Below are 23,469 nucleotides of genomic sequence, written 5' to 3' on the forward strand. Positions count from 1 at the left end.
TTATAAAAACGAGCTTGTGGCAAATTATTTGAAAGTATTATAATTATGTATATATAAGTATATTCTATATTATTATAATAATGGCTTAAATTATAATAAAAAGAGGCTTAGAATGTAAATAATGTTATATATTAATATAATAGGTGAGTAGTATAAAATAATTAATCTTATAAAAGTTATTTTTATGATTAACTTGACTCAGGAGGAATTAATTATGTATCATTTTTGTCACTTATTCTTTCATATTATTAAGTACTTAATGTTCGGGTGCGGGAGGTATACAGATTATTTTATTTGTGTCAAAATTAGACAAAGCCTAAAGATTTACGATGAACTGGTTAAAAAATTTAATAATTGAGCTGCTGGGGTTGAAAATATTTTTAAAGTAATAAATTTCAAATTATTTCTTAAATGAGTAGAAAATGGGTTTTTCAAATTAGTATATATTTTAATTTCATAAATATTGCGTCTTTTATAAGTTTAAAGTAAATAAATAAAGAAAACCAAACAAACCCCATCAAATAGTTTTCAAACATTGGGCGGGCCGGAGAGTTAAATTTATATTCAGATAAATGAGAGGTCACCCGCCCGTCCACTCAGAGCCACTATAGTTCCAATTTTAAATCATTAATTGAGCACGTTTTTTTTTTAAATTTAAAAAAAAATTTGATTTTGCGGGAAATTCTAATAAGCATAATTTTTAAATCATTTTTTAAAATAAATTTTCAAAAATTTTTAATATATTAATTTTCCCACATTTTTTTTTTAAAAATAAGATATTTTTTATATATAAATTAAAATCTATTGCATATAAAATTATTAGAAATTTATAAACAATATTTCAGTACATTTCTGGGTAAACTCAAAATTCATTAAATTTAGAAGTGAGCAAATAACAATAATAAAGCAAAACCCATCAACAAAACTATCGCCTTACCAAAAATTTAATATCATTTATCTCAAATTAGCAAAATATATTGAAGAATCTACGAATTTCGCAAGTTTTTCGAAGATAAGTGATTATTTTAAATATTTATTATATTTTTGTGAACCAAAACTATTTTTTTTTTTTGAATGATTAAAAAAAATATATAAAGAATAACATTATTATAAATTTTTTCCACACGCGCAAAAAAAAATTAGCAAAACGGCAAAATACCGAAACGAAAAACGAGTAATAAAAATAATAATAAAAAAAATATATTCTTTTTTATTTATTATTAATTTTTCTTTATAAATTTCACCACATTATCAATACCTAATTAATTGCTCAATTTAAAATTTATTTAAATATTAATATTAATTAGAATATTATAAATAATCATTTTATCTTTTTAAATTGATTTGAATTTTTCTTTTTAAAGTAAATAATTTCCTTCTTCAAAATAAAAGACTATAGAATTATGAATAACATATATAAGATTTTAAATAAATTTAGCTATGTGCGTTCGCTAACTAACACTCAATGATAAAATCAAAATTCTGTTTTTGGACACTTGTCCTAGGCGGTCTCCAGAATATTCTAACCTTTATATGGCATATTACAATTGTCTGCTCTATGGGCTGTAATATTCAAGCATTCATGATAAGCGACTCCCTGATCAAAGGAAAAACAATCAAAAACATATGGGGGAATCCCCAATTCTGCACGTCCCAGAAACATCCACAATATCATGCGTGCCATGACGATTTCGGTATTTAATTTTTTTTCTATCATTTTTGCATATAACTGAAAATAAAAACAGGCAGAGAAAAGAAAAAAATGAAAACCAATGGCATCTCTAGGACTGGGGCAAAAGAGACCTTTTTTAAAACTCTATTTAATTCGGCACGCTTTGAATCCTTTCTTTTTTTCAAATAATTCTTTAAACGGTTCCCTTTTTTGCTATGTAGGTCGTAATCGGATATTTTAATGTTAAAAACATAAAACACGGTATTTATAAATTTAAGGTAAAAAAAATTTAAAAGCACAATCAGTTTTTGATTATCAGAAAAATAATTATTTTTTTAAAAATTGATAAACTATTTTACATTCAAAATGTAATTATTTTAATGGTATCTAATTTCTTACTAGGGGGGCAGGAGTGTGTCAACTTTTTGAAAACAAAATCAAAATATAATATTTAAAATTAATAATATTTAATATTGGTAATAATGGTTAAAATAAATTTCTATTATGTATAATATGAAAAGCGAAATATACTTAATTAATCTTGAGATTTTTGTTTAAATTAAGATGATCGTAACAAAAACTTCTTTAGTTTTAGATCCCCAATCCGTAGAATTAGGTACAGCACAGTACGTGCACTTCAGTTGTGCACTTTAGCGAATTCTTATTTAACTAACACACTTCACAAATTTATTTAGTTTTAAAATAAAGATCACATACTAAACTAGAACCCACTTATAAAGAACCCGCCAAAATCGGCGAAATATGGACTAACTGGCGGATTATCTACATACTATCCTGTTGCTAAAATTCTGCTAAATTGGGTTTAAAATTCCTGAACCCTAATTAGGGTTTAACAACAAGCTTGAAATAACCCGTACATTATTAAGTGCCTATTCGGTTGCTAAAAATAAGAATTTTAATAATAACACAAAAAATATTTAAATATAATATTAAAATCTATACATATTTATCAATTGTATATAATGATTATGATTTATCGATCATTTAATAAATATTTTTAATTTAGAGCATCTTTAATTTTCTTTTAAAGTTTGTCGTCATTAAATAAATTGACAATATCAATTAGCGTAAAATAAAAAAAATAAAAATCAATCATTCTAATTTCTTTTATTTCTCATCTTTAAATTTTTAAAATGAAAAAAAAATGTAAACGGGGTTAATATTCTCTAAACGTAAATGAAATGCACATTACATTTTCCCTTTTGATTTACGGAACTAATCAACTCCCGTTATAACCATCCTATTTTTTTAGATCTGTTTTACGAGCGCTTTACCCATGAATTAATAAAATTTTTTATATGACTTGAAGTCTACTACTTACCTAAGCAAAGATAATCCTAAGATTTTGTTCATTTCTTTCGGTATCAGATTTATTAAAATTACTATTCGAGAGAATTCAAATTTTTCTCTTAATGAACGACTTATGGCCATGATCAATATTGGCATTTAAAAAAAAATTATTTTACACAATGTTATGATGGGAAAGTATAATTCTTTCCTAAATCTAAATCTAGTATATAAAGTGCCAAAATTATAGATTACAAATAGCGATCCGAAATTCACCATTTTTTTTGAAAAACTTTAAATACATAACATAATAATTTTTTTATATATTAAAACAAAATTATTATTGTTTTTAATGTCGTGGTTCTATGGTCAAAACGTTCGAGCTATATTTTTGTTCGAGAACGTTTTTCTACAGCTGGTGGTCTTTTTTTTGGAGTTATAAATAAGAGGCCTACAATGGGAAGGTTTTTAACCGTGACGCCTGCCTGCACATTGTTATAAGAGAATTTAACCCGAATTCCCATATCCGTCTTTGGTTTTTTTTAAAAATCTCCCACCCCCATTTATCTGAAAATATTATTTAACCCGCTATCCTACCGAATATTTGAGAATTTTTCTTTATTATATTTTAAATATATTTTTACTTTTAAACTTATAAAATGTGCAATATTATGAAATAAAAATATATTACTTATTAAATATATGCCCGTTATGCTCAAATATTATTATAAATTCACCAGCCAGTCCGCCCAGTGGTTTAATAATTATTTTAACCAGCTCATCCGCCTGCCAAATGTTTAAATTTTACCCGCCCGCCTACATCCACTCATATTATGAGCGGATCGCCTATTATCTATTATGAATACCCTCTATAATTCTAAGATTCATTATGCATCAGCTAAGAATAAACTCTTCCCCTTTCATACCTAAATACTCTATTTTAAAAGCACATTTGTCCATTTCTAATAATGACATTTTGACACCTTCTTTGAACTTTATTTTTTTTAAATAAAACTTTGGTATATATCCATTATTATTGGGTGATTGTTTATCTTTCTGCATTACGATACATAATCTTCAGAGCTATGGCTTAACTAGTCTTCACAATCTTAGGGGACTTAAAAATGACCTTTTCTTTTTTTTAGCTAACATTTTGAAAATGACCAAAAAAATACAGGGATTTTCAAATTTTTTATGGGGGGCTCGAACCCTCTAAGCACCTCCACTTTCCTAGTAACGCTACTGCTTTAGAGACCCTAATATAACAATGCTCTATAGGCACTCCCATAAAAATATTTTAATTTTATTAAAAAATTTTGGGTCTACTTTATCTTTCTCGTTAGGAGGTCCGATACCCTCGTCACATTCACGTGACTATGATAAAACCTTAAAACAAAACAAATAAGACATTTTTAAAAAAGTAAAAAGGAAATTTTTTTAAAATAAAAAATATTATTTTTTTGTCCAGTAAAATGTGCTATTATTGTTTTTTGAACTGTCCCCATTCTGGGATATATAAAAATTAAATATATATAATTGACCACCATTAAATGATCTCATTGATTACTAATTATTAGGTGACAATTTTGTGTCATAATTTAAAAAAACAACGACATGTGTCTTAAAGTCAAAAATTAATCATGAAACATTTGTATAATTTTAATTATGTATCATGTCATTCATTCATTATAAAATGTTTTTTAAAAAAATACTTATTTATACATATCAGCTTTTGTATAAACGATGGATTTTTTATTTAAATAACATGTTTTGCTTAAAATCATTTATCGAAATTCAATATCATAACAATTTTAATGTTGTAATTGTAATAAATACAATAAGAAAGTCACTTAATTTTTTCTTTGCCAGATTATCATCATCTCCCTCCCCTCTCCAATTTTTTCTTTGCTCAAAGTGATAACATTTGGTCATAATAGAAAATATATAATTTCTAATCCTACAGTTAAATATCCAAAAGGTCAAAAATGTCATATCTTTCTTGATCCATAAGGGTAGTTCTTCTGCTAAAATCCTCTATTTAGATGTGTATAAAAAATATATTTTGACTGTAATATTAATAATTATTTATTAATTAAAAGATTTTTTTTAAATCATCAAATAATCTGATATTTGTAATAGGATATCCTGATATTTTTTGAATTATAAACATAAATTAACCTTCTTTTTTAAAAATATATCTGTTTATTATAAGATAGATATAATGTATTAATGGGGTGGTTAATAATGAACTTAACGAAACTATCATATTTATTTTTTATATAAGAACTAATCTTTGCTCTACTTCCATCTGGAATATATGTGGTTTCGTAATTATTCTTTTTTTTGACTATTTATTATGTTACTTTAAAAAAAATCTTAGAGTAGTAATATATTTTGTATCGCATTGTTGGTTTTTGATGAGCATAAGGTCTATCTTTTATATCTATATTTCATATTTAAATATTAGTTAAATTTGACAATGAGCGAATCAAAAGCTCTATATTTAGCCAAAGTTTAGAAAGTGAGCTTATGATAAAAAAAAATGTTATTGCAATCTGTAATAATACAAATTAACTATACATTTCGATTAATCATTTATACAATTTTTTTTATCCTTTCTTCCCTTACTCCTAGTTTTGGTAACGATTTGGGTCGATTTTTTAAAACTCCCTGATTAAGATTATAGCCAAAATAATATTATGGAAGTCTCGAGATTTGGCAAATAGAAATCTAAACCTATCTGCCACCTTGGAAAATCTCCCACAAAATATTATTATGGGTAAAATCTTAATCGGATCGTTTTTAAAAATCAAACCAAATCGAGTTTTTTTAGCAATACTACTTCACCCTTTTCAATTCTCAAAAAAAATTCTAGTGTTTATTTCTAGCAAAATTCTTTTTTTAAAAAATCAATGTAATTTTTAAATTTTATACATTCAGACATTATACTATCCAGATTACCTCAGTTCTATTAACCCCCCCCCCTCCTCCATCCCTATTTCTTACCCTTTATCTAAACTAATATTTAAACAGAATAAAGTATGGCTAAATTTTAAGCTAATGAATGTTAAGTGTCATTCAGTTTATTTTTTTTTAAGAAACGGGAATCCAAAAGCCATTTAATCAATTATTAAACATTATAAATATTTTTAATTTTATTTTAAATTTTAAACAAGTTATAATGGCAAGAATCAAAGAACCTATTCAACCCAATACCGATACAAATACCCTCTACAAAATAGATACAAAAAAGATATACAAAGTTACTTTTCTTATATTATTTATTCATAAAATATACTTTATTTTATTTATATTATATAATTATTATCGCTTCTCAAATCAACAATTTTCATTTTATAAAATGTTCCTATAAACCCAGTCTTGAGAGATCAAAAGGGAAAAACTTGCTTTGACGATAATTATTTGCCATTTAGTATATTATCTTTTACCAAAGTAAAAATGAAAGCTGTGGCTCAGAGTCAGATGGTCGAAGATTTGAACTGAGCACATGGGACAAATTTTTTTATAAAAAATCCAACCAATTGGAAGAGATTAAGGTAAGGTAATAAGGGAATTAGAGAGATATGGAGTAGGGTTTATTTTAATAAAATTTAGCCATTGTTTAAGATGTTATTAAACATTGACCTAGACATACTACTAATATCATAACTTATAATTTTAACCGCTTAAGCTAACCAATTCTTAGTCGGTTAAAACCGAGTTTTTAGCCCAAAAAATCAATTGGCCTGGGGTTTTTTTTTCTTAAAAAAAATATAGCAGTTAAAATTTGAAAGAAACTAATATAAGCCTTAATTTTAATTAATTTTCTCCTAAACGTGCCCGTAGATTAAGGCAAAATTGGCGGACATTTTAGCCATTTTCATATTACTCCTTCCTCGAACTTTTAATTATTTTGATCTCTTTGGCCCACCCATCCTCATAAAAGATGCTTTATTTTTATTAACTTCTAATTTGTTTATGACCCTTTTTTTTCTAAAAAAAAAGTAACAACTTTCATTTTTATTGGATTTTTTTTTGAGGCTAATTTTTTAAAATATTATTTTTTAACGACCTTAAAATAAGGAGAATTTTATGATGTAAAAAAAACACATTAAATTCATTTCTTTTTATTTAAAAAAAAAATTAAGTAAAATTCTTGCCTTCATTTCTCTTTTAAATTTATATTCGAGATCGTGAATATAAAATCCGTATTGCAACCGGATCAGGTGGATCCTAAAGAAAAAGAGAAAATTTACTCTTTTTCGGGACAGTTTTGAGGGAATATTTTGAATTTGGTTTTATATAAAATATTGGCCAAAGTCTGTTGTGGATTTGTGGGAATATTTAATACTAATATGATATTAGATGATCTAGTATCTTTTTGCTCTGATTGAATATGCTTAAATTATCGCAATATTCTTCGCTTAAATAAAAGATTTGATTGATTTAATTAGAGGTAGGATTATATATTTTTTAAATAGGTGTATATGCTATAACTTTTCAATAGGGAAGGGGAGAGGGTTATTTACCCAGCGGTTATATGCGGCATGATCTTGAATGAGTCAAACCAGAAATTTAAAACTTTTTCAAAATAAATTTTTTTCAATGGTCATAATAAAAATAAAATTTAGAAAAAAAATTTAAATATCAAAAGCAATAAAAAATTTTTTTAAAATATAATTATGTGTATTTTAATTGCCAAAAAAAAGTTCAAAATTAAGTTTAAAAAAAAATTAAAATAAAACTCTCCTATGTCGATACTTAATAGCCGACTATTTATTTAAGTAAGCCAAAAAAGCAAAAAAAAAAACACTTTTTTTTAAAGATCGAAAAAAAAACAAAAAATTAAAAAAAACAAAAAAATTTAAAAAAAAAAAACTAGAATGCAATACGAAAAAATAGCAATGCCACAAATACTTAAAATAAACCAAAATTAAGGCATCTTAGATAAAATATTTTCATATACTAAAAGCCGACTTAGGACACGTCCTAAGCTTTTTTGAACTTTTAATTTTGGGCCATCAATTGATAAGGGGTCTACATAGCCTGATTCGCTTCCGCACGTTAAGTATTTTTTGCAAACGTGACCCATAATTTTTTTTAGAAAAGCAGGTCCGGTCTAGTCCAAAGAAAGTTCATCCTAGCACGTGATTTTAGGCAAATTTTCTAGAGATGTACTGATACCACCTGAAGGCAGATTCGATAGAATTTTTGGATCATCACATTTTTAATATCTATATCTAATTATCATTTTTTTTTCCAAAGTTAATTAAGTATCTCTCCTCTATGGCTATCTATTTCTAAAACTAAAAGTTTTATAAATCAATTGTGTTTGATATATGTATTGTGCATTTTTGCAATTGTAACCAAATCTGAAATAGTTTAATTTTTTTGTTAATTAACTATATTATTGATTCCTTATTTTAGTTAGACAGTTCTTAAATCGCAAAGATTTAAGCATATTGTAATTTATTTTCAAATAGTATTGATATAAATCAAAATATCTGTTTGGAATTAGTGTTGTAAAAAATCCCAATTTAGGTCGATTTTTAAAAACGGTCCGATTAAGGTTTTAGCCAAAATAATATTATCTAGGTCTGGAATTTTACTCATAGAGAATAGAAAGGTTTGGACCCCTATTTGCTAAATCTCGCTTATATAATATTATTTTGGCTAAAATATTAATCGAGCCGTTTTAAAAATCGACCAAATCAAGGCTTTTCAAAAAATATATAATAAAATTTTAATGCCCTGGCTGGCCTATTAAAATTTTACGAAAAATTAGAGATGTGCGAGTTCCTTGATATTTTATGTAAAAATTGTTAAAAAGTTAATCAAATTAGAGGAATAAAAGCCTTGTTGATTTTGAGTTTTCATTTTTTAAAAATTCAATTTTTATATATATAATAAAATGATAGTAGTTTTGCCAAAAATGTTTATTCCAACACGTCCAAAATACCTATCTTATGAATTTTAAACAATTTTTTTCTTTTGCAGAATTTTAAATTTATATAAATAAAATGTGTGAAAAAATTAGTAGAGAATAGAGATTAAAAGTGTGTCAAAAGTGCAAATTTCTGAAATTAATGGGTATTATATATATATCTGGAATGATTTTTAGGCAAATTTAGATTTAAATAAAAAATTTACTTAATAAATTATCAACTTCATAAAACGGATATGCTAAAATAATAAAAATGCGCGTTATTTACAAGTAAAAAAATTATATTATTTTCTTATTCTCAACTTGTAACTCTATTCAAAAATTGAATTAAAATAATTATAGGATGCAAAAAGTATCGCTATTTTTCGTTATCTCTCTATCCATCAATCACTGACCATGGGAAATTGCAAAAATTTTAAATTAATCACAGGAAGAAAATATCTTTTAACGGGTAAAAAAAATTTAAAATATGTTTTAATGAAATATAAAGAGTTAATATATCTATATAAATTTATTGTAGTTCATTTATTTTATAATTAAAAAAATTAGAGATATATAACTATATTTTCTACAATACAATATTTGTTAAATTTATTTATTTAATATTCAATATAAAGTTAATTTTAACTCGTTAATTAATATACAGACATACTTATATAGAAATATATAAAATATATAGGTCAAATATCCGGCTCGAAATACAAAAACGATGACGTTATAAAGATAGACAATCACAGCTGGATCCGGTCATGGCAAAACGTGACCGTGAGACAGAGGAAAGGATTTCACAAATCATATCACAATTATTGCCAATGCAAGGTTAGTATCGTTTAAACAAATTAAAAACCTGCTTATACCTTTGTGTATGTAGTAAGAAGACATTTAAGAGAGATTTGTAAGATAGTTTATTATAAATAAGAGAGAGAGAAAGAAAGGAACAATGTTTTTGAATAGTGTTATTAAACGGCTAGCCGATTTTTAAAAACGGTTAGCCCAATATTTTTTCCAGAAAAATATTACACAAGCCTAAAGATTTTGCTCATAGATGTCACAAAGGTCTAGACATCTATTAGCGAAATCTCGAGGTTTAGGTAATATTTTTCCGGCTAAGATATTGAGTTAGCCGTATTTAAAGATCGGCTCAAAACGAGTCGTTTAACAACATTATTTTTAAGGAATGTTTGCATGTGACAAGGTTTGAAAGGAGACCCACATATAACTTTTTAGAAATTTCGCTAATGTAAATAGTCGATATTTGTATGATCTCTTCATTGTACACAGTTTTAATTCTTCTTCTTCTAATTAAAAGTAAGACCAGTGAATATACATATCACAAATTAAACTGCATCTTATCAGTGGCCTAACAAAAATGTAGCAATGGCTGCGCTGTAGGCTGACCCTCATCTCTAGAGGGTAAAAAATTTCATTTAAAGTTCATATTAATCTTTGAAGAAAATCACTCTGGCTAACCTCACTTACGAATGCTTGTATTGTGTGCCGTCAAACCCAATACATCGTTTGTTACGTCACATTGTTATGTGTGCTTAATAATTTGAATAAAAAAAATTTTTTTATTCTATTTAAAAATAAATTCTATCCCCATATCCCAAAATCTCAAATTATTTTAGATGAAATTTTGCAAATTCAGTTTCATTGATCGATGTAGTAAAGAACCTCCACTGTCATCTAAAAATAACTCGCTATATCTCAAAAAAATGGAGCTATTACAAAATAGGTATATATATATATAAATATATAAATGAACGTATTATCTTTAATCCGAAAATATTTAGGGTTGTTGTCATTTTATTAAAAAATTTATAAAACCTTAATATAGCTTTGTTTTTTTTTAAAACAAAATAAACATTTAATAAATAGCGTTTTGGTCGATAACACTTACCATAACCTTTGTAGGTTCGGCTCCCTTCGACCTAAATTGCTCAAAGATTGCCAAAATAAGTGGACATTTTGCCAACAAATAGGCCAAGATGCCTACGAATGGAACAGAAACGAATACTACATAAATTGTTTAAACAGAGAATCACAATCTAAATTTAACAACTTTACTTAAGATACAAGTCTGATAAAAGACTTATGAAGAACAATTCATTGAATGTGTTGTTATAAGGAATCTGTCTTTTTTACATCTTACTAAAAAAAAGAAGAATATATGTATTTTTTTACCTTATCCTAAGGTGGTCTAAAGTTTTTTTTAGATATCTTTTACTTTATTAGTCCTAATCTATTTTTGCAAAAACTTTCTAATAAATAACTTAGGAGAGCTATATCAAAAATAGATGAATACTATCCAAAAACATTGAATAAAAATTTTGCTCTTAATATCAAAAATACCTTTAGAATATCTATTTATAAAAAATTGTTAATTATGTATTAATGCCAATGTGTGATTCACGAGACCCAAGAATTTTGGAAAATTTTTATAAGTTTAAAGTCACTTATCTACTTCACTCAAAAAATAAATAACAGAGGCTCAATTTATTGAAATAAAAAGCAATCATTCCTTCCTCACTCCCTCCATGCTTTCGTCCTTAAAAAAATTTACATTTAAGAAAATATATCCTCGTAATATATAATATGCAATTAATCTATAATATAGAATAACCATAAATTAAATCAATTAATAAATGTATAATGATGTATTATTACATTTTTTCATTATGTTTTCTATTATTATAATAATATATTTATATTATATAATTAAATTAAATTTATGTAAAATAATATGTAAAATAGCATTATGACAATCGCTTTTTTTATAGCTAAATTTTGAATATAGAATAAAGAATTCAAAAAACTTAGAATAGATATTAATTAAAAATTTCTTCATTATCTTATTGTGCTTCCTTCCTTCCTTTTCTCCAGATGTCAGCTCAGAGTTTTCATGATGAGGCAACCAGACCATATTTACTCCACCCCCCCTTCCTACCTAAGATATCTTTATTACCTATCCCTCTAAAGAACATACCTTATATATGGTGGTGTATGTCACTTATCCTTTCCACCCTCCCGATTATGTATACACTCTGTCTATGCCTCATATCCTTCAGGAAAATAGCAAAAATTAAAAATCATAATAGAATTGTATTGAATGCAAAAATAATTACGAGAATAAATAACAATAGACTAGAAATTGGAAGTAACAAAGTTTTTAATGTAAATAATATTAACGGGGCTCTACTAACGTCTAAAAAGGTTGTTAAAAAAAAAGAAGCCAATACATTATTAGGCTTTAAATAATATTTAATTATTAAATATTAAAGCCAATACATTATTAGGCTTTAAATAATATTAATTATTAAATATTATTTCTGGTTAAGATTGTCCCAGAGATTACTCTTTATCGAATTATATTCAAATGTAAACTTGTGATGTCATCATATTCTTTTATAATATCAATGATATAATACACAAATTTTCCCTGAAGATAACTAAGAAATTTTAAAAAAATGTATAATAATTATAGTTATAGTCTGCTAAGCGTTATAGTGTTCAATGTCCGCTTCAAAGTGCATTTGGCGCAAATTCGAGGAGAAGTATACAAAAATTAATGCAAAATTATTATTTATATAACATATTTTGCATATTTCGCCTTGAATTCCCTCTAACCGTGAACGCATGGTTATTCGCATCATTAAATTGTGACCTGCTCTATTAAAAATACAAAAATTATTTTATTTAAAAAAAAAAATGGTCTCCTGGAATATTTTTATAAAAATGGATATAGAACATTATTATACTCAGCAGACGTGATTCTATTTATATTACCATTTCCTTGTAGTTGGGATAGTAAGCCTGTTCTATGAGAGGGAATTGCTCCTTTCCAAGTTTCTGCTGAATTTGGATTAATTCCGAAAACTAATATAAAAATTAACTTCGAATAAATTCTGGAGAAGAAAAAAATGGAAGCTAAGAATTAATTTTAAAAAAAATGAATAAAAAAAAACAAAGAGAGAAAGGAAAAAGTAAATTTACAATTTTGGGTTTGTCGTGGAAATTGTAAATTGATTCGAGAGAATTGAGAGTCGGAACGTTGCCGTACATAAATCCCAATAGGATATTCTTCCAATCATCTCTTACATCTTTAACGTACTGGCGGATGAGTATGAAATCCGGTTTAAATGATCTGAGGGGGTGGAGGGATTAAGAATTAGGAAATATCAAATTTATTTTCTTTCTTTTATATCCTCGATAAAAATTAGGGGATTAGAAAAAAGGGGCATTTAGGAATTTTTTCTGTTATTAATTGTAATACTAATAATTAATAAAGTATGGAGTCTGTAACCCTTTAAATCGGGTAAAATCTAGTTACTGGAACCAGAACATTTTTTACCACAATTATTTCAAACTAAAAACAGGGGCGAAAGTATGATGATCAAAAAAAATTATTGTAAATATTATCCATTTAGCCTCGATGTGCATTGAAGCTACTAAATATTAATCGTCTATTTATGATATTTTATCCAGTTAATTCGTTTATAAATAAGAATTTTAAATACAAACTTAAAAAAACTACAATAAATTAACTAACTAGGAATTTTCACTTAAGGAAGAGATAGGGCGGTAGGGCATTGGAGTGCCGCAATTTAATTTTTCTTTTTAAACATATTTCGATCATATTCATTTTATTATCTTATTATGTGTTAATAATACTAGATTCGTCATTTAAATGGGATTCTAGAATAAATAGTCAAGAATATAAATTAGTTTATTATGTTAGGTGTTGTAATTTATAGTAGTGAAGTATAAATAATTTGTAATAAATGACGAAATCGGGAAGGTTTATAATAATAATTTTTATTTTTTTTAATTATAATTCCCTTTATAATGGCAAATAAAAATAAATTAGTCAATTTTCTGTAGGCCATGATATGTTTTGGGGATGAGTATAGCCCTTAAATGTTTTTCCTTATTTATGGTCCTTAATATAATATGCACATGCATCCTCAAAATAATTTCAAATATTCACCAGATTGCAAGAGCACTGGTAGGGATGAATGAAGTATAATACTTTAAAATCAACCTCATTAAAGGTTTCTTAAAGGAAATAAAACATATATTAGCCGGTTTTCTTAAATTATTTTTAAAAGTAGAAAGGTTTTCGACAAAACCCAACGCGCTTAGTTAATTGTGGTGATTCAAGAATGAATCAGATATAAATATTCATGAGAATCTACAAATTCCCTGCCCTGATATTCACTCTTAGCTTAATCTATTTCTATTAACCCGATATTTAAATTCTCATGGGGGAAGAGAGGGCATTAATCATATTTCCCTGGGTAGTGTAGATGGAAACATCTCGCACAATTAGATAATAAAGTTTCCTGAGTTTATCTTAAAAACATGCAAAAGTGATTGATTTTAGCCGGCTTTAAGTAAATGTGGGCTTTGTAAGAGTCGAATGATGCCGAAATTAATTTCAGCTCAGTTAAACTCTCTAGAAACTAATAAATCTCTGCCTAAACCTAATTAATATGTTAGTTAAAAATTTGTTAAGCTCTGAATTTCCCTAATATAATTTTAAAATGACGGAATATTCGCTTATTAAATATAATTTATCATCATCTTCTCAATTTAGATTTTAGATCTCATAATTTATGTCCATTCTTTAAAAAAAGTCAATGATTCTATTAATCTTAATTATAAAAAATATCAAGTTAATATTAGCCATTAAAACAAATTAATTAATAGACATTTTATATTTACCCGATTGTCTCTGGAGTTAAACATGCCTTAGCTGGAGTAAAAATTGATTGCAATGAACAAGTATCTGCCTTTCACCGTTCTGTTACACAAAATAGTGTTTCTACCATAGGATATTTTAAAAAAATCTTTGAAAGTTAATAAGGGATATTTGTTTTAAAATTGGAAGACATAAAATAAGCATTCAGAATTTCTTCAAGAAAATAGCACCTTCTTCATTTTCCAACACAAGTGGTTGGATTCAATTAAAGAGAATGATTGAATCTTTGTCCGATGAATATAAGTTCTAGCCGATCTAGTGGTTATCCAGCCGAAAGAAATTTTTTAATTACTAATTTACTGATGACATTTCCTCATTTGGTAACCTTCTTTAAGAAATTCAGCCATTAGTAGATAAACATAATAGTTAATCTCAAAATTATTTTAAAATTTATGAGTAATAAATAGATTAGTCTGATATGTTTTAATTACCTGCTAAGGCGTAGCCTTAACTACATATTCCTAAACTCACAATCAAAAAAACTATATTAAAATAGAAATGGCAAAAATAAGGGACAGAACAAAGATTATCTTTCCAAGCTTGCATTTCACAATATATTATATTTTTATAAATTGATAAATTTTATATGATACATTTTAAAAATATACAATTTTAAAAAAAAATGATTTTCTTCCTTCCAACGATAGATAAAATAATATGATATGCAAAGAATAGCAGTTAAATGGCACTAACTTGTGGAGGATCTTTTTTTAGCAAGATGATAATAGAGAATGGTTCAAAATCGATTGGGTTTATTACGGTGGAAAATGATTTAAAAAGCTTTTTTTTAAAACTCAATTATCATTATAAAACAACAATAACTGAATAATGTCATTATGGTTATAGGTAACTTTAGAACCTGGTATTATATTAATGATATATTATCATTTAGATATAATATAATATGTTTCGTATTTATCAACATTATAATTAGAAATATGTTTACCTAATAACCTTGGTTCCCCCTTTCATCAATTGCATATCAACCACAGTCCCAGTGTCGGTATAAGCTGCCACATTTATCTCCTTGAATTCGGCCTTTTTTTGAAATAGTCAAAAATTAATATAATATTATATATTATAACATTTTGAATTTATAATGGTTATTTTTGACTTAATTAAGGTATTAGTTAAGTACCAGGTCTGCTACCGGCGCAAAATTTATTTTCTATGCATCTCTATGAATTAGAATCTTTATTCCTTTAAACGATCTCGTTTATTTAAACCCTTCAGCCAAAATATTACACTCACTATTCCTTCCTTTAAATCCTAGTTCGAATCGAATCATTATCCAATTTACAGAGTTAGAAAAGATACTTTCTTTTTACTTTGTAATACAAAATTAAATATTGTAAAATAATAAATTAAAAGTGTAATTATAAAAAGGTGACAAATTTTGCAAATAACTAATATTAATTAAAATAAAATTTTGGTCCTTTTAATAACAACCACAATATTTTTTTCTATATAATTATCTTTAAAAAAGTGTATGATTGAAAAGGGGGGGGGGGGGTTAAATATTCAAAAATATTTTTAATTTTTTTGAATTATTAATTACTTGTTCCAATCTGATTTCCCATTCATCGTTCAGCGTTTTCCCTTTGAAATATTTCGACCTTTAAAAAATAATATCATAATTATAATATAAAATTAAACACCATTATTTCATATTGTTGGTTAAAATTGCGTAAAGCAAATGTCACGTTATTATATTTATTTGAACCTTTCCTCTGTTTGCTTCCACCGACAAATTAATCACTTAACAAAACATCACAAACATAATATTTCGTTATTTCAAACAAGCCATTATGATGGCTATTCATCAAATGAATGTTGTTAAACGGCTCGAATAAGATTTTGCCCAAAATAATATTGTCTAAGCCTCGGAATTTGGTAAATAGAGGTCCAAACCTTTCTGTCATCAATGAGCAAAATCTCCAGGCTTACATTATATTATTTTGGTTGAAATTTTAATCAGGCCGTTTTTCATGAAAATAATTGCATTGTTATTCATGGTTCCATATAGCAATGCAAGTAAACCGACCTTTTAATTAGATATTTGCAGGCAGGGCTGGGTTATTTAAAAAAAATAATTTTGATTTGAGTGAGTCGGGTCTAATAATTTTAAAAAAATTTTGGGTAGGGTCATGCTAAAATTTTTTATTATGATATCATTAAATTTTGTCAAATAAATAGATATTTAAAATTCTTGCAAAAAACAAGGTATTAATATTTTATTTGACCTTTGTTTTAAAATTCGTTTTTTAATAATAAATTCAATGAATATAAATAATTCTTCATTTATTATATAATGTTTTAACCAGGGATGCGAACCCGGCAAAATTTTTGCTCGGGTTCGGTTCGGGATCGGTTTAAGGTTAAAAAAAATAGGTGGGTTCGGTTCGGGTTTGGTTCAGGAAATATTTTTGAACCCGGGTTTGATTCGGGTTCAGCTCGGGTTTAAGAATTTTGGAATTGATAAAAAAATATTCTATATTTAAATCATAATAAAAAAACTAGACATAAATTTGGTATAAAAAATAAATTTTTTATTTTATTTATAGGCAAAATATAGTTAAAAATACAAAGCATAATAGTCATGTATAAATTTAAAAAATTTTATTTAGACTTATTTGAAAATATTATAAAATGTCAAGTAAATTATTAATATTTGTATTTACAATTATACAAATATCTTATATTAATTTAAACAACACTGGACCTGGTTGAATCCGGGTTCAAATATAATTTCCGAGTTCGGTTCGGGGTTTTGAAAATTTTATAACAAGTTTCAGTATCGGTTCGGCTTCAGGTTTTTTCCCCAAAAACTTGGGCTTTCTTTTTTGGGTTCGGTTTGAACCACTGGGTTTTTCCAAATATTAATAAGAATGGGATATTTATATTTTTTAAATTAAAAAAAATTTTTTTTGATATAAAGGTAGAAGGATATATATTAAAATTTAAAAATAAATATAATGTTTCTATTTTTCGGCATATTTAATAAAATAAAATAAATGATTATATCTTCTGATTAAGCTCGTTCTCATCACCCTATAACTTTTAGTGATAGATTAAAGTTCAACCCTATCGATCTCAGAGCCTAAATTAAACCTTTTCCGAATAACTGGTAGGTTCTTTTCTTTAATAATGGAGGCCTAGTCAGGTCTCTGATATTTAGTTCATACCGGTCAAAAATAAATAAATTTAAATCATTTTCTTTCTTCCGCAATCCCCAATTTTAAACAATTTATACTAAGGAAGGACGATTTCTAACTTTTTAAGAATTTGATATTAAATATAAATTTGAATTAATAAAAATATTCGTGTCAAAATTTCTTAAAATTTAAAGGTATTATTGTATATACTGAAATATATTTTCGGCAAAATCACGTTTTTAAAAAAACTTAAAATCGCGCCCAAAGTAAATGGTTCTAAATTGAGAGATTCTAAATCACCATGGGAGGATTCTGACTTGGTCTTTATTCCAGATTAACTAACCACATATATATAATTTAAAATTTAATTAAATCCGAAATAAATTTAGGTTTAACGTTGTTCTGATAGTATGTTAATACTACGCACTAGAATTTTAAAAAGAAAGAAAGAAAGAAAGAAGGAAAGAAAGAAAGAAGGAAAATAAGAAAAAAGAAAGAAAGAAAGAAAGAAAGAAAGAAAGAAAGAAAGAAAGAAAGAAAGAAAGAAAGAAAGAAAGAAAGAAAGAAAGAAAGAAAGAAAGAAAGAAAGAAAGAAAGAAAGAAAGAAAGAAAGAAAGAAAGAAAGAAAGAAAGAAAGAAAGAAAGAAAGAAAGAAAGAAAGAAAAATATATCTTAATCCCATGAAATATCAATAATCATAGCTCCTTGTCATAACCCTGTTATAAAATTGTATGAAATTTAATCAAATACGCCATCTTGCTGAAGAAATATTTTAAAATTATATATATTTTTATTGTAATTATTTTTAAAACTACTATATAATCGAAATAATTATTAAAATCATAAATTATTTAATTTAATAATAAATTAATGATTAATTCATACATTATACTTTATTTTACATTATGCGAAGATTTAATTGTAATGACATTTTTTATAAATGATTTATTCAAATCATAGTTAGTAGAGTATTTAATTAATTTGTTACACTTGTGTAAATAAAACGCGTTCGTTTTTTACGTTTGTTCAATTATAAAACGAAAACAAAATTTTATTTTTGTTAATTTTTATTGGCCAGTTTTTTTCCTCATATTATTTTTTTTCTATTTTAGTAAGGCATAATCCCATGAAATCTTATAATAATATATATACCATACCAACATTTGTAACATCCCAACAAAATCCTAATTAAAACTCTTATAGCCATCATAATTATTTAGGTTAGGAATAATAAATAAATATTAGTTATCCATAATCAAACTTATTTTATATTAAATATTAACCCACCAAATACATTTAACTATCTCTATGGTATTTTTAATCTTAACCTAATCCAAGAGATTGAATTCAGAAAAATAATAATATTGGCTCCATAGGGGAATCGAATAAAAGAAGAAGAAAAAAGATAAGTATGGAGGATTTGAGAATATTATTATGTTAATTTTTATTTTAAAAAAATTGTGTATTTTTTCAATTTTTTTTAAACCAAAAATAGGGGAGTGATATAGATTGGGAATGGGAGAAAAATAAATCGCATCTGTATATAAAACGGTAAGCGGAAAATAATTCCCCGGAAAAAAATTCCAGGAAATTAATTGCCTGGAAAAAAAATCCCCGGAAAATAAATTCCCGGAAATTAATTACCCGGAAAAAAATCCCCAGGAAAATAATTCCCCGGAAAAAAAATACCCGGAAAATAATTCCCCGGAAAAAAATTCCCCAGAAAATAATTCCCAGGTAAATAATTCTCCGGAAAAAAAATCCCCGGAAAAAATTTCCCCACTATACATTGAATTGCTAATGCATTGCTAAACTGCATCGCTAAAAAGCAATCAATCATAATTAATTATAAATCAATCAAAAATTTATTACGCATATTTTTTTAATGATAATTTTTTAAACAGTAAGAAATTTATTTTTCTAGCTTATTAAAACAAATATACATTTTATTTAATTTTAAAAATTAACAAATATATATCCGTAAGAGGGCGTTATATGTTTGAATATGTATCATTTTAGGAAACCTGAATGATGATTGGATAGCACTTTTTTTATATTTGGGTATATATATACATATGAAAAACCTAAAAATTAAAATTTTTTTTTAGGTTTCTTTGATGTTTAATGAGTAGGTTTAGAATAGTAAAACAATGGAAATTTTTTAAAGTAAATATTGCTGGCGTTATTTATCAAAATCTCTTCATTTTTGTTTTATACGTGTATATTTACGTGCTAAGCATTATTCTAAAAAATATTTTGAAAATAATTTGATTTGACCGATTGCCGAGCTCAAAACCGACCACTCACTAAATATTCGATTGACCAAATTTATTATGAATATAATTTGAAAAATGTTGATTTTCGTTTTATATATCTATAAATACGTATAAAACATAATCCTAATAATTCTTCAGAATTAATTTTATCAAAATTTTTAAATATTTTATTTGAGAATTATTATTTCGTTGATTTATTTATAGGGAATTTTTTCTCCTAATTTTGTAATTTTAATTATCTTAAAAACGGAGATTTTTTTTCCGGGGAATTATTTTTCTAGATTCTTTTTTAATATAGCTTACATTTAATATATTTATTGTAGCTTTCGTTCTCTTCGCTACACTGCACAAGGTACGATTCCCAAACAATTTATTTTAAATGAAATAGTTACATTTCTCATATTTAAATAAATATATTATGCTAAGCTAACCTATCTCATATTTTACTTTTAATAAACCTTTTATCGGTCCGTTGTCTCACCCCCTCCTTCATTATTATATAGGATTTAACTTGTAATATACAATAAATTTATTGAATTTAAAACAAATTAAACAATAACATAAAATTTATCGAATTTAAAAACATTTAATGGTAAATCTAAATATATTTCCGCGAATATGAAGTTGATGATTTATTTTCAAAAAAGATACTCCAGCAGTAGTCCGCCAACATATTTATACGATTCTTGCCGGGAAAACTTAAGACCCCCCAAAACGAAATTCTTTACCATTTTTCTCAAAAAGCAATCGATAAAAAATTATAAAAATTAATAAATTTATAAGGAAATATAAATCTAACACTATCACCAATTTTCAGGGATTTTCATTTGATACTTTTTAAAATATATCCGTATTACCATTTTTGAGATTTCGAAAAGTTGCCTTTATACGATAATATAAAACTTGACGTGAAGAGAAAACTTAGAAAACGAATTCGAACTCAATGTCAAATTCTACACCAAAACTTGTTTTTATTTATTTTTTCTTCCATTTTTCTTGTCACACAGTACAATTAATAAAAATTGATAAAGACATAAATATTAAATAAAACCTATACAATAATTTTAATCTATATTTTTTCAACTTTTAGGTAGAGATATCAACATCCAAGGATGTTTTTATCATCTAACTCAATCAACTCATAGAAAGATTCAGGAATTGGGGTTAGAATCATCATATCGGAATGATCCAATGTTATGCTTATTTGCAGCTATGATCGATGGATTAGCATTCTTACCTATACACGATGTCAAACAAGGTATGGAGTATTTAAAAACCATTGTATCGGATGAAAACAAAGAATTATTGTTTTATTTTGATAAAAATTATGTGAATGGAGAATTGAGACATGGGAAAAACTCTCAAAGGCAAGTAGAGCCATTGTTCCCACCAGAAACATGGAATGTGTTCAATGTTACGATTGCTGGGGAAAATCGAACAAACAATGTATGTGAAGGATGGAATAACCGATTTAAGCATATTGTAGGCAACAAAAAACCGAAGATATGGGAACTACTCGAAAAAATAAGGATGGAAATAGCGGTTGATATGGGAAAAATCGGCCAATGGAATATTGGGACATACACTCCCAAAAAAAATCGTATTTATGAACGAAACAAACTATTTTAAAAAATTTATGCATTGATTATTTAGAAGAGAGAAGGGACTTGCCCAATTTTCTCTCTTCAATTGGAGAACATATACGTTCTAGAATTGTTTCTTTTGAATAATATAATTTATTATTCTATATATCATTTAATAAAATTATAATTATTTCTTTTCTGTAACTTTTGAAAAAAATTCATAAGCAAAATAATAATTGTTAGATTAGAAAAATATAATACTCACTGCTGATAATCACCTCTGGATGTATTTTGATTAAAGTGGTCAGCATTTTTCATTACTTTTGGCAGTATTTAATTAAAATTGGGCAGTAAAAAATATAATTTTGCAAGTTTTATAGTGATTTTGTATTCAGTCAGTTAAATTCTTAAAGTAGGTAAATACTTCAGTAAAATAATTATTATCAAATAGAGGGTATCAGATTGAATTGCTAATTTCCTATTTAGCCACAAAATTTATAAAATTATATTATTTAATAGCTTATCCTTGTAAAAACAAAAAGGGGCGCTATTTAAGAGTCAGTAAACTGTGAAAAGCCTTTTATCATATTTCTAAAAAAATGATTAAAATTTGTGTAAAAATAATTTTTCAATGAATACCTAAAAGTTGATGAAAGTGTGTAAAGGTGAACTAGATTTATTTAACTTTCGTTTTATTATTTAAAATCTCAAATCCTCGAAGAAATTTGACTTTAAAAAACATTTCTATTTAATTAAATACTGCAGAGCAGATCCGGGTCACGGGATTTTTTTTCCGGGGAATTATTTTCCTAGATTCAAATTTACTAGTAATATAATTTGAAAATTGTTCATTTTTGTTTTATATATCTATAAATACATATAAAACATAATCCCAAAAAATATTTTAAAAATATCGTGGTTTGGCGGATAACCGACTCGTATATGTTTTACTCGTAATTATAGATATATAAAACAAAAAATGAACATTTTTCGAATCATATTACTAGTAAATTTTATCAATCGAATATTTAGTAAGTGGGGTTTTGAGCTCGGCAATCAGTCAAATCAAATTATTTTCAAAATATTTTTTAGGATAATGCTTAGCACATATATATATACGCGTATAATACAAAAATGAAGATTTTTCCATGGATAACGCCAGCAATGCAGTATTTGGTCATTCGGTCGGTTTTCGGGTCAAATCACGATATTTTTAAAATATTTTTTGGAATTATGTTTTATACGTATTTATAGATACATAAAACAAAAATCAACATTTTTCAATTTATCTTAATAGCAAATTTGATCAATCAAATATTTAATAAGTGGTCGGTTTTGAACTCGGCAATCGGTCAAATCAAATTATTTTCAAAATATTTTTTAGAATAATGCTTAGCACGTAAATATACACGTATAAAACAAAAATGAAGAGATTTTGATAAATAACGCCAGCAATATTTACTTTAAAAAATTTCCATTGTTTTACTATTCTAAACCTACTCATTAAACATCAAAGAAACCTAAAAAAAAATTTTAATTTTTAGGTTTTTCATATGTATATATATACCCAAATATAAAAAAAGTGCTATCCAATCATCATTCCGGTTTCCTAAAATGATACATATTAAAACATATAACGCCCTCTTACGGATATATATTTGTTAATTTTTAAAATTGAATAAAATGTATATTTGTTTTAATAAGAAAAATAAATTTCTTATTAATAATATTAAATAAAAATAAAATTATATACTATATCATTTAATCAGT

At 25.8% G+C, this 23,469-nt stretch overlaps 2 protein-coding genes across 2 annotated transcripts in view; one reads left to right on the plus strand and one right to left on the minus strand.

Annotated features, from left to right (window-relative positions):
* LOC135931015 (synapsin-3-like) overlaps positions 1-23,469 on the minus strand; it is a 53,352-nt gene that overhangs the window by 19,238 nt on the left and 10,645 nt on the right. The window contains exons 2-5 of the mRNA XM_065467864.1: positions 16,244-16,301; positions 15,632-15,723; positions 12,918-13,068; positions 12,711-12,800 (exon numbers count right to left, since the gene is read on the minus strand). Of these exons, the coding sequence (XP_065323936.1) occupies positions 12,711-12,800; positions 12,918-13,068; positions 15,632-15,723; positions 16,244-16,301 (391 nt within the window). The remainder of the gene's footprint in view (positions 1-12,710; positions 12,801-12,917; positions 13,069-15,631; positions 15,724-16,243; positions 16,302-23,469) is intronic.
* Positions 1,363-11,176, plus strand: LOC135931016 (uncharacterized). The gene is made up of 6 exons (XM_065467865.1): positions 1,363-1,694; positions 6,157-6,242; positions 9,267-9,375; positions 9,604-9,743; positions 10,553-10,659; positions 10,803-11,176. The coding sequence occupies exons 1-6, from the start codon at positions 1,466-1,468 to the stop codon at positions 10,993-10,995; spliced, it is 864 nt and encodes a 287-aa protein (XP_065323937.1). The 5' UTR covers positions 1,363-1,465; the 3' UTR covers positions 10,996-11,176.

The sequence above is a fragment of the Gordionus sp. m RMFG-2023 genome, chromosome 1 (assembly GCF_954871325.1).
Source record: "Gordionus sp. m RMFG-2023 chromosome 1, tfGorSpeb1-WG-v2, whole genome shotgun sequence".
NCBI classification, from domain to species: domain Eukaryota; kingdom Metazoa; phylum Nematomorpha; class Gordioida; order Chordodea; family Parachordodidae; genus Gordionus; species Gordionus sp. m RMFG-2023.